Raw genomic sequence first — 16,669 nt, 5'->3', positions numbered from 1 at the left:
CCGGGATATGTTGACTGATCGGTCTCCTACGTCCTACTCCATTTTTATTTATTTATTTATTCTTTGCTGCCCACATTAAAAAAAATGTCTGATGCAAAAGGCGGATTTAATACTATATAACATTCTCTCCCAGTCAATCTAAATAAAATATTCATCCTAAATAGAACCAAATTATATGATGATTGATTAAACTACTAAGGCGCTAAGAGATACAAACAAACTCACTTTCCCTTTAACTAATATTTTAGTTAGGATATGTAATTCAAATACATCTTCAAAAATATATTTTTTATTTGAATTTACTTTAAATTATTATTACACAATATGGGGTCAGATCCTTTATGCTATTAAATGACTAAGTATAACGTCCCACTGTCAAGAGCGTCGATCTCTATATTAGATAAAATTTGTATAGGTATGCGCTAAGCTGCTGGGAGAAAACTTTTAATATTATTATTTTTTTAAATTAGATTATAATAATCCTTATTACATAAAAATAGAATCGAATTGAGAATCTTTTCCTTTCTGAAGCTGGTGTAAAAGACATAAAAAGTAGTCAGTCAATATCTGTACTTTAACATAAAAATAATAAGAAATTAAAACATATTATAGGCGTATGAATTTTTAACGAACTGTCAAATTATAGCCCTAGGTTGGACTATATAAATCACGACTTTAGTTTAAGGCTAACGATGGCTAAATATTTCGTATCAGAAGCGTTTGGTCCGCATTTAAGAGCGCTCGCAAGAGTAGCTTATTTCAAAATTGTTTCCAAAGATGAACCACTCGCAAAGCGTTTTTTATACAAATTGTATCAATATATTATATGGTTTTTAATTTTTCTCTACAACCTACAGCATTTGATTCGTGTAGTTCAGGTATCTATTAGGTTTTGGTTAATGTAATTTAATATATTTACTAAGTTATATTTAAAGACTGTCAAGATACATCGCTTTCAATAAATGAATCAGATTGTACTTAATTGTTATAATATGCTATTGTATTATTGATACTTAATTCAAGATTATTGTTTTACATACAAAAAAAACAAAATTGTGGAATATAAGAGTACCTATATACGTATTATTACAAGCAGGTGTATTGTATCAGAAATGTAGATATGAGTATTTCCTGTTTACTTATATTACGTACTAATTTTATTAATGCACAAACTTTTCAAACTCTATTTTACAAACTTTTCTAATAGGTATAAAAAACTAGCTAAAATTGTTGCAAAACTCGCAACTTCGCGTGCGTTGATTTTGAACCAACGAAATATGAGTAGTTCATTTCTAAATGGCGTATTAAGATGAAATTCACACCAGTCTTTAATATAGAGTTTTAGGAGCACAATAATTCGGTAGCAAAAGTAGTTTTTGGGTGATACCGGAACAAATATATATACCTAGAGACAGACAATAATTCATATTGTTTGCCTTCTATTGCTCTAATAATCTCTCATATATTTTTTTCCATATTTAAATATCTCCAATGTACAGACATGGTATAGTTACCATTTTTATTATTGTATATAGCTAAAAAATAATTTATTTATTTAATATTTAAAAACTAAAATAAGAAATCCTCAAATTTTGTTATTCTAGGTTTAAGACGCGTAATGGGCACACTCGGCCACCTATTGTTTTATTTTTTATGTACTGACTTATTCTCGATCATTATTTCTTTTCATATAAATTGTTGTTACAATAAGGTAATTAATAATTAATATAATTTCCTCTTCCTAGTACAGCATTAAAGTTCCATTATCGTATAAGTATAAAGCGTATAAAGAAATAAATAAAAAAATATACAAATTAACAGTTATAAAGATTTAATTACTAATTTTACTGTTAAAATTAGTAAGTTTTAAAATAAGTACTATCTTTAGTTTTAAAACTCGACCTAGTTTTATTAACACAACATAATTTTATCATAAAATTACGTGACGATAAACTAAACCATATAATGAGATTAATAGGTTCGAAACAGTATTGAGCAGTTGGTGGACACGCTGTTTATTTTGTTGACTACTCTCAACTGTCTGGGCAAGCAGGTCGCCTTCAACGCAAAGAGCCAACGTGTTAAAGAAATCTTTAATGTCATTGATGGTAAGTAATTTATCGAAAATATTGATTAATTTCTATATATGTAACTCTGTTTGAAGGGGACTATATAATGTAAATTTAAATTGAATATTCTCGTTAAGTGGAAAATTTTTATTTTTAAATTTCTAGGACCAGTTTTCGCGCCGACAAAACCTCATCATCTTGAAGTGATGAAGAAAAATACAGTATCAATGGCACATCTATTGTTAATATATCAATGTGGCTCTATGTTTTGTGTTTGTCTCTGGTTTATTTTTCCATTTGTGAATAGAGCATTGGGCAAGGAAATTGCATTTACAGGCTATCTACCATTCGACGCAAGTGAATCTCCAGCGTAAGTTTTCTACCATCTATATTACTTATATTTTTAACCAAATTTTGGGTTTCTTTAATGAAATAAATTTTCAGAAGACCCATATAACGTAAGAATATGCTTAGATACTTACGTATTTTTCTCCAACCAAAATTAGACACATTTCTTGCTTTTGCTTGATCGACTTGATTTTAAAAAGTGTAATAATATCTTCACCTATTTTAAATATTTAGTTATATTTTTACATCCGTTAAATCAAAGGTTTTCGTTTTGAAAATTGTATTCCAGTTTCGAGCTAGCTGTTCTTTACATGACGTTTACAATCGGAATTCAAGCATACGGCCATGTCGGTATGGATTGTACGATAGTAGCACTCTACCGACAAGCCACGGTCCAAGTACAATTGCTCCGATACAATCTGGAACATCTCATGGATACAGATGACGAGAATGTAAAAATAGAAGCGAGGATTATTACCAAGACAAATAACGAACGGCACGTTAACAAAGACAATACGTATGATCCATCAGATATGATACAAAGACGATTAGTGGACAATGCTAATCATTATAAGACAATTGCCAGGTAACAAATATTGTTAGAGGATTTTAGTAGATGAAGTTTTTTTAAGAGTAAAGATGATGCAGTGCACTCGTCAGTACAATGGCATAAATAGAGAATAAAACGATGAAGGTGTAATCAGGCTAGTTAGACCATTATAGCTAATTCACTCGGAATACACCCTGGAACTCACTAATAAACACTAAGTACTACAAAATATCAGTCTGTGGTGTGAACCTAGATTTTCTTTTATTCTTATAACCAGTAACTCTGATTGACTCTTTATTAATGATATTTTTATAATATTAAATAAAAGTAACATTTTCCTTTCATTTTACGCCTATGGTAGCAGTAAGATGGCTCTATATCTACTAATAAAGACTTCTTACTAGTAAAGACAGAGAAAGTAAATAAATCTTACAATGAAAGGCTCTCGAGAGCCTTTCTTTGTAAGATATAGATCACCAGGATCGATTCTGAAGCGCCATTTCTTTAAAATTATTTCTAAAATTCCAATTTCATTGGATATCATGCCAAAAATTTTATTGTAAACACCAATATGAGCTAATTTTCTAATAAATTGAAGTCAAAATTATTATAATTTTAGTATATAGTGGTCTATAAAATAGTAATTTCGCAAAATTATCGAATTAAAATACTTGATTGAGATAAAGATTAAAAAATGGCGCTTGGAATCGGCGCTAATGTAACAAAGTTTTACTTTTTACATTTTACTCCTAAATACTACCTAGTGTTTATAGTTATACATAAAAGTGTACTTGTTTTATTTTTTTTTAATAAGGAAAGATGAAAAATATATGAATATGAATATAAATGATATAATATGAATCACAAAATTTTTACTTCGATTGACGTAGAAATCCATAAAAAATGGATAGTAAATTCTGTGACGCCAAAACGACCGTCATCTTAAAAATGAATAAGCGCGAACTACGTTAAAACGATGTGAGATGTGAATCATCATTGCACCTTCTCTTTAAAATGAACATATCAATTTTTATTTATTAATTCAGTCAGATTGATGACAATGTATGAAACATGCTATAAGGAACATTAAGATTTGTTAATGCTAATTTGTTTATGACAATTACTACTTAATGTGATTATAGGAATTTTTATTTTTAATCAGATTTCACGATAAAGATAATATTTTGCTTAGATATTTTGATGTAATGATATTTTTTGTTCTCAATAATACTAGACATCACAATAATTTTAGAAATGCACAAACGATTCATATCTACCTAAAAATAAATTTATGGGCGTTCTTTACTTTTATTTATTAATTATGGTAATAATATAATTAATTAATTATTCGTATTTTCGTAATAATTTCAGTTTTGTAAAAGAGGTAGAGTCGATTTTCAGCGAAGCCATGATTGTTCAATTCTTTGCGATGGCTTGGGTCATATGTATGACTGTCTACAAAATTGTTAGTGTAAGTGAGAATAAATCTACTTCTTAAATATAGATTGAAGATAGTTTACCGTAGATTTACGTGACCAGTTTACTGTTTATCCAAGATAAACTTTATAAAACGTGTTTCTGCTGTGTGTCAGCTGTGGTTTGTATCGCTTTGTTTAGATTTTAAGGGTGGGACATGGGATTGAAATTACAGGGTATGGAGGTATAATGTCATAACCATTGAGGAGCCATGGGTGTTATTCTATGATATCCATAATGTAGTCATGTTTATCAGTGACGGTTATCACTTCTCATCAGGTGGGCCGTCAAATTGTCTGCTATTCTAAGTATTTAAAGAAAAAAAAAATACTATAGTATGTCTTGTTAATTTTAAGAAGGCTTTTCTTCTAAAACAAAAATCGTAATCTGCATTGTATAACCCAGTATATAAAAATTTCAAATTTATTACTAATTTGGGATCATATCACAGAGTATTTAATTTTAGATCACTAAACTAAAAGTAAGCTACAATGTTTGAATCTTTTGTTCATAGCAGTTTACGTACAGATGCTTATTTTTTTATGAACTATACTTCATATTGCAGCTGAGTATATTATCGGCGGAATTCATGTCGATGGCTATGTACCTGGGTTGCATGTTGGGCCAACTCTTTATTTATTGCTACTTCGGAACTGAATTAATAATGGAGGTAGGTTATCTAATTATTCATATTGGGCGATATATGGATTTCACATGTATGTTTATAGCAAAGATTTCGTAATTTTTTGTTCTTAGGTTTACAGTGTGTAAGACAGAGGTTGCCAGTTTGCCTGTCAAGCATGGCAGCTACTGAAATAATAAAAAAAACCCATAGACCTATGTTCATCAATGAACAAGTAACGGCTGATATGATGATGAAGGTAGAAGTGGTAAAGGCATATTTATAAAGGGACCGGGTGCGGGGTGCCAACGCCAGAATTGTCTGCCCACCCCAGGATGAGAACGTAGCTTTCTACTACGAACAAAGACATGTTTAAGCGATATACAAGAAGGAGGTTCTCAATTCGGTTGAATTTTTTTATGTTTGTTACCTTATAAGTCCGCTAGTTGTAACCCGATTTGAGAGACTTTTTTATCTGACAGAATATATTTGCAGATTAGTCCCTTAGAAATTTTATCAAGATTGAATTATTAGTTAAGTTATGAAATGATGTTACAGAGGAATAGCACCTGAAGACTCAGGAATGGTAACGCATGGGGGGTATGGGGGGTATGGCATGGGCGAAACAGTATACTCTGTTATGTCCATGGTACTGTTCATGTCTATAGGCGACGGTTACCACTTTCCATCAGGTGGGCCGTCAGCTTGTTTGCCATTCTAAGTTGTATAAAAAAAATTAAAATTATGATAACACCATTTAATTATTTTCAATTGACTTTTAAACAATTCACAGAGTGAATTCATATGTCAGTCGATATATTGCGGTGACTGGTTGTCTCTGTCACCGAGTTTCCGTAGAAAATTGCTGTTGTTGATGAGTTACTGCAAAAGACCTTTGGCTCTTCGCACCGCCTACATAATACCCATGTCATTGAATACTTACATTGCGGTTAGTATTGATATATTATAGTAAAATAAGTGATCACTTGATTTTATTTGCCTTATACTATAATTGTTATTATTATTGCATTTGTTAATCCTATTCTTCCATACAATGCCAAACTACTTTTGTAATTTTTGCATATAAATATGCAAAAACGTAATCGTAATTGATGCGTTGTATTAATAAAATACTGCAATTTCTTTTACGCGTTATTTATAATATCAATATACCACCTGGTGGGAATAAAAAAAAATTATGCAAATACTTATAAGTATGTGTTTCTTTTTTATGGGATGAAATTGAAATGGTAACCCTGTCTACACTATCGATATACGCTGGCGGGGGGAGGGTACCACTGATCGGCGATAGGTAAACAAAATCAGGTCAGTTGGACCACAGTAGCGAATTCACTACGCGTTAACCACGATGGTTTTCAGGTGTTCCTATCACGTGGCTTTCACGTGGAGGTGAACCTGATAGGATATATTGCTAATGATTGGGACTAAGGACTAATTCCTTCAAACAATTCATTTAACTGACAATATTAATAATGAATCAATACCTATATTATTTTTTGGTCATATTATAATATTTATTACCTTGTGTAATAATTATTATAATATGATAAAATTATTAAATTAAATTTTGATTCTAGTTACGTTAAAATTATTATTATTTTTTATTTATTTTAGTAAAAATTGTAATTAAGAATAAAAATTATATTTAACGTTTTTCATTTTAATAGTTAAATAATATAAATCACTTAGGTAATTAATTTGTTTTTAACTTACAGGTGCTGAAATCCTCATATAGTCTCTTCACGTTCTTAAATCGGAACTAGGTATAACTGAAACGTACCTAGGTTTACTTACTTAGTTATTACTACAATCAAACATGTCTACGTAGATATTCATTAGGCTTTACCTTCGGGGGGGAGGGGGGGGGGTTGCCAGTACTTTCCACGTTTGGCAGACGGATTAGCAACCGCAATTAGGTATTAATGATGTTTTAAGAAGGACGCTGCTGCCCATCCCTCGATCATTAAGTTTCTTTAATCACTTCTGAAGTGTTGGCTTATTCTATGCCGGGGCACACGGCTTAGAAAGAACACACAGATATTGTGTATTAATAAACATTTATATAATTAAATATATCATTGATATTATTTTCAGTAACATAGTAATAAATATATAAATTAAGTAGATATTATGTAATTATATTTGTCCTCCCAGTGATTGTAAAACATATTGCTTTATATATTTACATATAAAATCGTTTGTAGACATTTATTAAATACATTTTTAATTGATCGCTTATTTTATTTTTATTGTATCTTGAATAAATTAAAAAATACGTACGAGTATGCGCTGTTGTATTGTCATAATATTGAATACAATATACAAACGTAGTTTTTTGTAATCATTATATATTGTAAACTATTTAAATACGGAAGGCGGAAAACAAGCAGCGGTTTTCTCTTACTGCTTTGTACTCGTTGAATTCAGAAGTAGGAAAATAAGTTATATCTAATTTTGTCATTTAGAAAACACAGTAGTTTTTATGTTATGCCAGTATAATCATCATCATCGCCCATGATAATGGGCGAGGCGAATCATAATATAATCTGTTATATCCATGGTACTTTTTTTTTACAACACAGGGGGCAAACGAGCATGCGGCTCACCTGATGGTAAGTGACTACCGCCGCCCATGATCACCCATAACACGAGCGGCATTGTAGGTGTGCTGCCGGCCTTTTATGGCTGTCTAGAATGGACGCCGTAGATTCAAGAGTCCCAAGACGGTTACCATTTTCCATCAGGTGGGCCGTCAGCTTGTTTGCTATTCTAAGTTGTATAAAAAAAAAAAAAAAAAAAAGATCATACAGAGAAACAAAATTTCTAAAAAATATTATTTTGACTTTCAAGACTCCCATTTTTTAAAATAATTTTCATATTTCGTAGGCTCATTTCCTAAAAAATACCAAAATCATTGTAAATACGTATTTAATTAAATTGAACTGTGAACTATTTTTATAAATGTGTGGGTGTTAATTAGACAAACATTATAAATTGTCCGTAATTAAAGTTTCGTTAATGAGTCGCTTGTAAGGATAGCACCTCTAATACAGATTACATTTTCAGATAGAATACAGTATGACACATTTTTTTGTATTCTTAATTATATTTGAAACGTTTTGATTTTATATATATATTAGCCGGCCTGCGCTAACGGTATGCACTGGCGAGACACTGCTGAGGGATGATAGATGAGAATGAAAAGGTAGGTCAATTAGCCTATCGTGACCAATACATCTGGAATTCAAGACGATGGTTTCCAGGAGTGCTGAGGAGTTTCGTGGAGGTCGACCTGAGAGGGTATATTGCTGGCAATGGGACTGATAGTCCGCATTACTAACAATACCTCCCCCTGATTTTTATATTAGGAACTAGTTTTTATCTACGGCTTAGTCTCTGTGGTTGGAATATGTTAATCGATTATTATAGGAAATTTAACGATGATCGGCTGATATAGTGCCAAAAGATTAGCACAAATACATAAACTCACTTTTACTTTACAATATCAGTTAAGGGTCGTAATTTAAATAAATTTTTATTTACCTCAAATTATTATTGACTTAACACAGTATAGGGTCCGATCCTATTTGCCAATAAATTAGTAAGTATGTAAAGAAATAAATTAATAAATTATTATTTCTTACTCACATTTAATACAATAAAACTGTAACTAGAGGTTGTCTGTAGGATATGGCAGATATTTAAGAAATATTAATATGATTGATAAGATAATTTTTGCCTACTTGTCTGAATGTTTGTTCTGGCATTACGCAAAAACTACTATACCAAATTACATTTGATTTTCATAGTTCTGTTGCCAAAAATGTGATTTAAAATCTGTTTTTTTTTTCTATCTCGTTACGCCACCTACAAGTTGTTTCTTACTTCCAAAATCCATGTCTACGAAGTTGCGGGCTAAAGTTAGTATTTCATATTTTTTTATGAGAGCAACACTAGACTATGGGTGTAAACTGCTTCTATTAAAACAATATTTTTAAATGACTTTAGGATTATTGAAAATATAGCCAAGTGAACATAAAACAAAAAATTAATACACGCTATAGGTACGTGAATTTATAATGAACAATCAAATTATAGCCCCAAGTCTAAAGTACCATACTATATAAATCACGATTTTAATTTAAAGTAGGTAAATGATGGCTAAATATTCCGTATTAGAAGCCTTCGCTCCGCATTTAAAAGCACTCGCAAGGGTAGCTTATTTCAAAATTTTTACCAAAGATAATTCGACCGCGTATCAAATTTTATACAAATTGTATCAATTTATTATATGGTTTTTAATTTTTCTCTATAACCTACAGCATTTGATTCGTGTAGTTCAGGTATCTGCTAAGTTTTGGTTAATATATTATCTATTAGATGAATGCTTCGTTTTATAGACTTGAGGCAGTCTGTTATGGTAGAAACCGTTCTTCTCATTATCTACATATCGAAGAATGAATCAGATATCAGAATCAGTTCATAAGAGACAGTATTAACGCGATCATTTTGATACACTATGATAATTCCCGGTTTTTTTAAATTTATATTTAATTTCATAATAATATTACTTTAAGATAAACTAAATTATTTGATGGAATTTCTAGGTTCGACACAGCACTGAGTAGTTGGTGGACACGCTGTTCATTTTGTTGACCACCCTCAACTGTCTGGGCAAGCAGGTCGCCTTCAACACAAAGAGCCAACGTATTAAAGAAATCTTTGACATCGTTGATGGTAAGTATTGCACATAAGAATGATGAGTTTGTATCCAATTCTGTTTGTATGGGACCTTTGAAGGAAGACACAGGCTATACTTAGAAAATATTAGTTAAATATGACCGTGTGGTCCCGGCATAGAACCACCCCTAGGCCACCCCTTCCTTTTCCGTAGATGTTGCAAGAGGCGAATAACGGAGAATGAGGGATGGACAGCAGCGTCTCTCTCAAGGGGGAGGTTTATGTTCAGCAGTGGACAGTTAAAGGCTGATAGTAATGATGATGATGATGATGATAATATTAACCTTTTGCACTCCAGTCTAGTAATAGATTATACCTTAACTCACATAGACAATACGACACATAGATTAACTGATTAAGTTATCAATAATTTATTATAATGTTAATATATAATAATAATAATAATAATTTATTTATTTGCTCGAAATGTGGTAATATGTAATGGTCTTAAATATAATTGATCTACACATTTCGCCTTATCTAAAGGCATGCAAATTTAGTATTATAATTTAGTGGCTTACGTATATTAATAGCCTAGTAGGATCAATCCATAATAAACATATAATAAATACTAAAAGATAAACGCAGACGATTTTGCTTACGTTTGTATTAAGGGCGCTAAGTTAGTAAAACAACCGTTTTGCCGTAGCCGCGACAGTGGATTTAATGTTAGCATTTTAATGTCGCAAATACGGCGACAATGGCGTGCAATGGGTTAAATATACAGTGTCATTGAATAAAATAATTATTATACCTATATTTCTAGGCCCCATTTTTGCACCGACTAAGCCGTACCATCTCGAAGTTCTGAAGAAAAATGCAGTATCAATGGCACATTTGTTGTTAATATACCAATGTGGCTCTATGTTTTGTGCTTTTCTCTGGTTTATTTTTCCATTCGTGAATAGGGCATTAGGCAAGGAAATTGCATTTACAGGCTATCTACCATTCGATGCCAGTGAATCGCCAGTGTAAGTTTTTTAATACTTAGTAATATTTTTATACTCATGACATTCATTTTTGGACATAGTATTATTATCTATAATAAAGTTAAGTTATTGTAACTTTACACGCGTTATGCAAAAACTACTAGACGGATTTGGATGAAATTGAATATAATGATGACTTAGTACTTAGTTCAAAAGAGGTATAAGATAATTTTTACTACGGAAAAATGTTTTATTCCATAGGAAAATATGTAAAAATAAAGTCTTGTGAACGATATCTTTTATAAACGTAATAGTGTGTTTGTCACATGGAATTTGATTTTTTTTTATACAACTTAGAATGGCAAACAAGCTGATGGCCCACCTGATGGAAAGTGGTAACCGTCGCCTATAGACATGAGCAGTAGTACCATGGAAATAATAGAGTATACTGTTTCGCCCATGATACCCCCATGCGTTGCCATTCCTGAGGACTAATCTAATCATCATTAAATCTACCATAATGTGTTTATTTAGCATGGGAAAGAACATAAATTATTAGTGGATAGTGATGCGGATGAAATTGCAGGCATAGCTAGTTAGTATTGTAAGTATTAGTAATATGAATGAGTTAGTTATTTCAAAACTGTTATTTTTATATCACTAATATTAGTTAGGTTATATTTATATATTTTTTAAACTAATAGAAATTTCATTAGATACCGTCACTTACTTAGGCCATAACTTACCCCTGTATCAAATTTCATTTAAACCCGTTCAGTAGTTTTTGCGTGAAATAGTAATAAACATCCATCCGTCAATCCTTGCAAATTTGCTCATTTATTGTATAATTGTCTAGAGGCCCTGATAGGGTATATTGATAGCAATGGGGACTAACTTCCTCATTACTAACAATCCCTTCCCCCCATCCTAGATATTAACATCACATATCAGGTGAGGTGAGATAAAACGTAAATGCATCTCGTAATAAAAAAATAAATAAATTACACTTATTAAGAGGCTTTCAAAAACTATATATTAAATTAAAAAATATTTTAATTTATATTATTACTATAATTGCATAATAACAATGGTTGAAATGAAATGAAACGCATATATTGTTAATGTTAATTATTCCACATTGAAATCCGCTTTCAATATCGTTTCGTTTCCAAATTAATTTTGTAATCGGTTTAATTTATAAATTGAATGCTCCCGAAATGTTTATGTTAAATGTACATTAATTAGAATAATTTTTGCTTTAAATTCAAATGAAGTCATCATCATATAATATATTTTAGTAATACAATGCTTTGTTAGTAATACAATATAAATAGGATAGGATTAAGTAATAAAAAAAAAACTTGAAAAATAGGTAATATGTTTTAGCTTCGAGGTAACTGTTGTTTATATGAGTTTGACAATTGCAATTCAAGCTTACGGCCATGTCGGTATGGATTGTACGATAGTAGCACTCTACCGACAAGCCACGGTACAAGTACAATTGCTCCGATACAATCTGGAACATCTCATGGATACAGATGACGAGAATGTAAAAATAGAAGCGAGGATTATTACCAAGACAAATAACAAACGGCACGTTAACAAAGACAATACGTATGATCCATCAGATATGATACAAAGACGATTAGTCGACAATGCTAATCATTATAAGACAATTGCCAGGTAATAAATAAAAATTTATTTTTTTGCAACTTAGAATGACAAGCTGACGGCCCACCTGATGGAAATCATTACCTATAGATATGAACAGTACCATAGACAAATACCACATACATAGAGTATACGGTCACATGAAGGGTATCACCCATGATACCCTTCATGTGTTGCCATTCCTGAAGACTAAGATGTTATGCACTGCACTCTGTAATTAAATTTCTGTAGGATATCTACATTACAAGGCTCACATTACACAACACATCCTTGGAAATGCAACTGCTTCATGACAGAAACACATAATTATTCTTATATTTAAGAAAAATAAAAATTTGTGTATAATTCGGTTGCAAAATTTTTACTTCTATGTACAATGATATACATGTACGAGTATGTTCTATGATAAAAAAAATTGGTCGGTACGCCGGGCGGCGCCAAGATGGGCGGCATAAAAAAACAAATGAAAAAAGCGCGAACTATGCCAAATTGACGTGAAATATGAATCATCACAATCATTTCACCTTCTCTATGAAATGAACATATCAGTCCATTCAACCAGATTCTTAAATTATTTTAAACATACAAAATTGATTGAGTTGATGACTAAAGTTCATAAGATTAACTACCTACTTTGTTTTAGATCAGATTTTAAGTGAAAAAATAAAATATCTAGTTCAATTTGTGCCCCTAATAAAATTATAATAATAACTATTTACAAACACAAAATAAATATTTACTTTTATATATTTGTATGATTGATTAGTTATATTTAATTATATTTTTAAGCATCAAGTTATTTGTATATTTTCACATAAATCAATGAGATAAATATTTATGCACTTAACTAATTAGTAACAATAATGATATAAGACTATATTAAGCATATAATTAACTATAATATATATTTACATAATCATTTCAGTTTCATAAAAGAGGTAGAGTCGATTTTCAGCGAAGCCATGATTGTACAATTCTTTGCGATGGCTTGGGTCATATGTATGACTGTCTACAAAATTGTTAGTGTAAGTGGAACGTTTTATATTTTTTTATAAGGTTAAATAATTAAAATTAATATAATATTAATATTACAATAATAATAATTTTTTATTTGACAATTTTACTAGATTGTAGACTTTTATGTTCTTTCTTTTTTTTCTTTCGAGTTTTACGTAACGTAATAACACGTGTATGTTATGACAGGCGTAAAATTGTAAGCCACGACGAATACTAGAGACAGCAGAGAATGTGAAATCTATGATTTTATAAATGCTATTGTATAATGTATTTATATTTATTTGTGTGTATTTTTCTGATTTTGTACCTGTATTTGTATGAAAATAACTGGGCAAGCTACCTGATAGAAAACAAATAAAACAGATAAAACACGAATAAAACCATAGTCTTATTTTGCATTACAGCTGAGTATATTGTCAGCAGAATTCTTGTCGATGACTATATACCTGGGTTGCATGTTGGGACAACTGTTTATTTATTGCTACTTCGGAACTGAACTGAGGATTGAGGTAGGTTCTTTGTGAATTCTGTATGACTACTTAAACTGTTGTTTACATCGAATTTAACGCATTATACAGGTGTCATCATTAACTTCTTTTTAAGTCTCTTATCAGTGAAATTAAAATTATTTTCCAATGAAACAGCATAAAATAGTAAGTGGATGCATATATTAGTATTTTTTTATGCTATAGAGTTGGCTAAACAAACATACCTACCTGATGGTATTCTATTATCATAGCCTATGAACATCAGCAACACTAGAAGCATTACACGTGCGTTACCGACTCTAAAGAATTCTCATTACCCATTTTTTTAAGAAACTTATGCTGTAATCACTTGGAAAAACATCGAAAAGGATCTCATTCCACTATCTGATCGTCCATAAGAGAAATTACGATTGAAATGGCGCTGTACACGAACCGCATGATTTTTATAAGTTTAATGTTTTGATAATTAAGTACTTTGTAAAAATCCACAGAGTGAATTTATATGTCAGTCGGTGTATTGCGGAGACTGGTTGTCCCTGTCACCGAGTTTTCGTCGAAAACTGCTGGTATTTATGACTTACTGCTCCAAACCTCTGGCTCTTCGCACCGCCTACATAATACCCATGTCATTGAATACTTACATTGCGGTTAGTATTAGTCATAATATAGAAAAAAAAAAAACAAGAAACAATTAATTCTACTGAATGAATTAAACATACCAGTATATTCTGTGATGTCCAGCCTATGGGCAATGGTTATCATTTTCTAAAAGGAATGTTAAAGGTCAGTCAAAATACCATATCGGATAGCTATATTTCTTACTTCATTTATTTTTATAATTTCTTAAGTGCAATCAGAAATTTAATATAATTTATGATTTTATAATATTTGGTTTATCTATTCAATATTTTATCATCCGATTTGTTTTCTCCACTAGAAATGTTGTTAATTGTTTGAAGTTATATATAGGCTTTTGATTCTATTTTTTCTTACAATAAGTATGCGTATATTAAACTTTTTTTTAATTCTTTGTAAGTTCTATAAATTTGCTTACCTTACTCACTCGCTCTTCGATTTACTTTGATACAATAAAAAATGCAACTACAAATCCTAACATAGGTATTTAGATATACGGGATAATTATTATAATCCTTTTAAGGATGTTTTCTAACAGTGAAAGTGATTTTGATCCTTAGTTTTACATATAGCTTACAACTTCAATTTCACCTTGTATAAAAAATTCTGTTTCCCGCTATACACGTTATGTTTTCTCCTTACGGTTCGAACTATACCGACGAAATTTAATGATTTTGTTTATGATTACAGGTGCTGAAATCTTCGTACAGTTTATTCACCTTTTTGAATCGATAGTAAGAAGATTAATGAATATATCTATAAAAAGAAAAGTAATTTGACAGATAATTATAACATTGCCATATATATATATATATATCTTTCTTACATATAAACACTAAAGAAATTTTGACATATATATATATATTTTAGTTTAAAATTAAAAGTTTAAAATTAAAACAAATAAATTTGAAATTAAAACTTAAAAACTTGAAATTAAAACTTAAATAAACATAAAATTAAAGTGACTTAAGTAATTTTAAAATACCAAAACTATAGTCGTACATGTAAGTAAGTGAATACAATACAGGCAAAACAATATACGTTTAGTGGGCCAAATTATTTAGCAACGGTTTCTGGAGCGAAACTAGTAAACTATCTGTTCGCTCGTAAAATTTACCACTGTTTAATTATCGCCTGTATCTCGGTGTAAAATATTGTATATTGACGGATACGTAATATAATACAGAAATTTTACATACACGTGAGTGTCTGGTCTTCTACTTCATTATTTTCTGCGTGCTAATAGAAATACTGGTTTATCCTTACCAATCAAATATAATTATGAAAGTGTGTTTCCTTTCTTCCTTGTAATATATGAAGGGTTCAATCAATCAAAGAATGAAAAAGGCCATAGGCTATTTGCTACTGTTTCAACCGACTTGAAAAAGAAGGAGGTTCTGAATTTGGTTGTATTTCTTTTAGTTTTATTTCCTCTTAACTCCATCAGTTGTAAACCGAATCTGAAAATTATTTTTATATCTGAAAATATATACTGAAATATACACAGAAATTTTATCAAAATCGGTTCAGTAATTTAGTTTTTAAATAAAAATAACTGCATTTGTCACAATTGCAGTCAGTTTTTTTTTGTGTAACATAACTTTAACTATTGTCAATTAACACGTCGAGGGGGGTTAAAAGCTCGCTTTACACGAAACATAATACATAGAATCGGCTTTGCATAATTCGCCGAATGTAATAAACCTCTCACGTTGAGGGCGTAGTATTAATGGATTAATACATTTACATTGGCGGATTATACAAAGTAAATCCATCTATTATGATTCGTGTAGGTACAATTGCATCTTTAATCACCCACGTCACACGAATGAACTTGCGAGTAAAGTACTAGTATATCGTATATAACTCGTAAAAGCTGTTGCCCGCGGTTTTGAATGCGTGGTGCTGTGTTTCTTCTTAAAATTGAATTATATTGTCGGTTAAAAAGTAAACCTATACTAACCTATCCAAACTTCAGTTTTCTACATTTAATAGTTTTGGCTGTGTGTTGAAAATCAGTCAAGATAACCGATTTTTAAGTATAGAATCTGCAAGAACATGTAAAGTATAATTGGACTAAATTTACAGATTAAGTTTGCCAT

The 16,669-nt window shown here is 30.7% G+C and overlaps 2 protein-coding genes across 2 annotated transcripts; both read left to right on the top strand.

Annotated features, from left to right (window-relative positions):
* Nucleotides 1–422: 422 nt before the first annotated feature.
* LOC128200896 (odorant receptor 46a-like) lies at nucleotides 423–6,924 on the top strand. The gene is made up of 8 exons (XM_052895756.1): nucleotides 423–878; nucleotides 1,979–2,108; nucleotides 2,235–2,439; nucleotides 2,707–3,003; nucleotides 4,339–4,438; nucleotides 5,009–5,113; nucleotides 5,859–6,014; nucleotides 6,802–6,924. The coding sequence occupies exons 1-8, from the start codon at nucleotides 693–695 to the stop codon at nucleotides 6,847–6,849; spliced, it is 1,227 nt and encodes a 408-aa protein (XP_052751716.1). The 5' UTR covers nucleotides 423–692; the 3' UTR covers nucleotides 6,850–6,924.
* Nucleotides 6,925–9,243: 2,319 nt separating this feature from the next.
* Nucleotides 9,244–15,361, top strand: LOC128199962 (odorant receptor 46a-like). Its single transcript, XM_052897469.1, is given in 8 exon segments — nucleotides 9,244–9,429; nucleotides 9,694–9,823; nucleotides 10,593–10,797; nucleotides 12,142–12,438; nucleotides 13,352–13,451; nucleotides 13,848–13,952; nucleotides 14,423–14,578; nucleotides 15,258–15,361. Coding segments are annotated over 8 exon segments (1,224 nt in total). The 3' UTR covers nucleotides 15,303–15,361.
* The last annotated feature ends 1,308 nt before the right edge of the window (nucleotides 15,362–16,669 follow it).

This window comes from Galleria mellonella, unplaced genomic scaffold (genome assembly GCF_026898425.1).
Source record: "Galleria mellonella isolate WM207_F2 unplaced genomic scaffold, CSIRO_AGI_GalMel_v1 utg117, whole genome shotgun sequence".
Classification (NCBI taxonomy): domain Eukaryota; kingdom Metazoa; phylum Arthropoda; class Insecta; order Lepidoptera; family Pyralidae; genus Galleria; species Galleria mellonella.
This window is presented reverse-complemented; position numbering and strand designations above follow the sequence as displayed.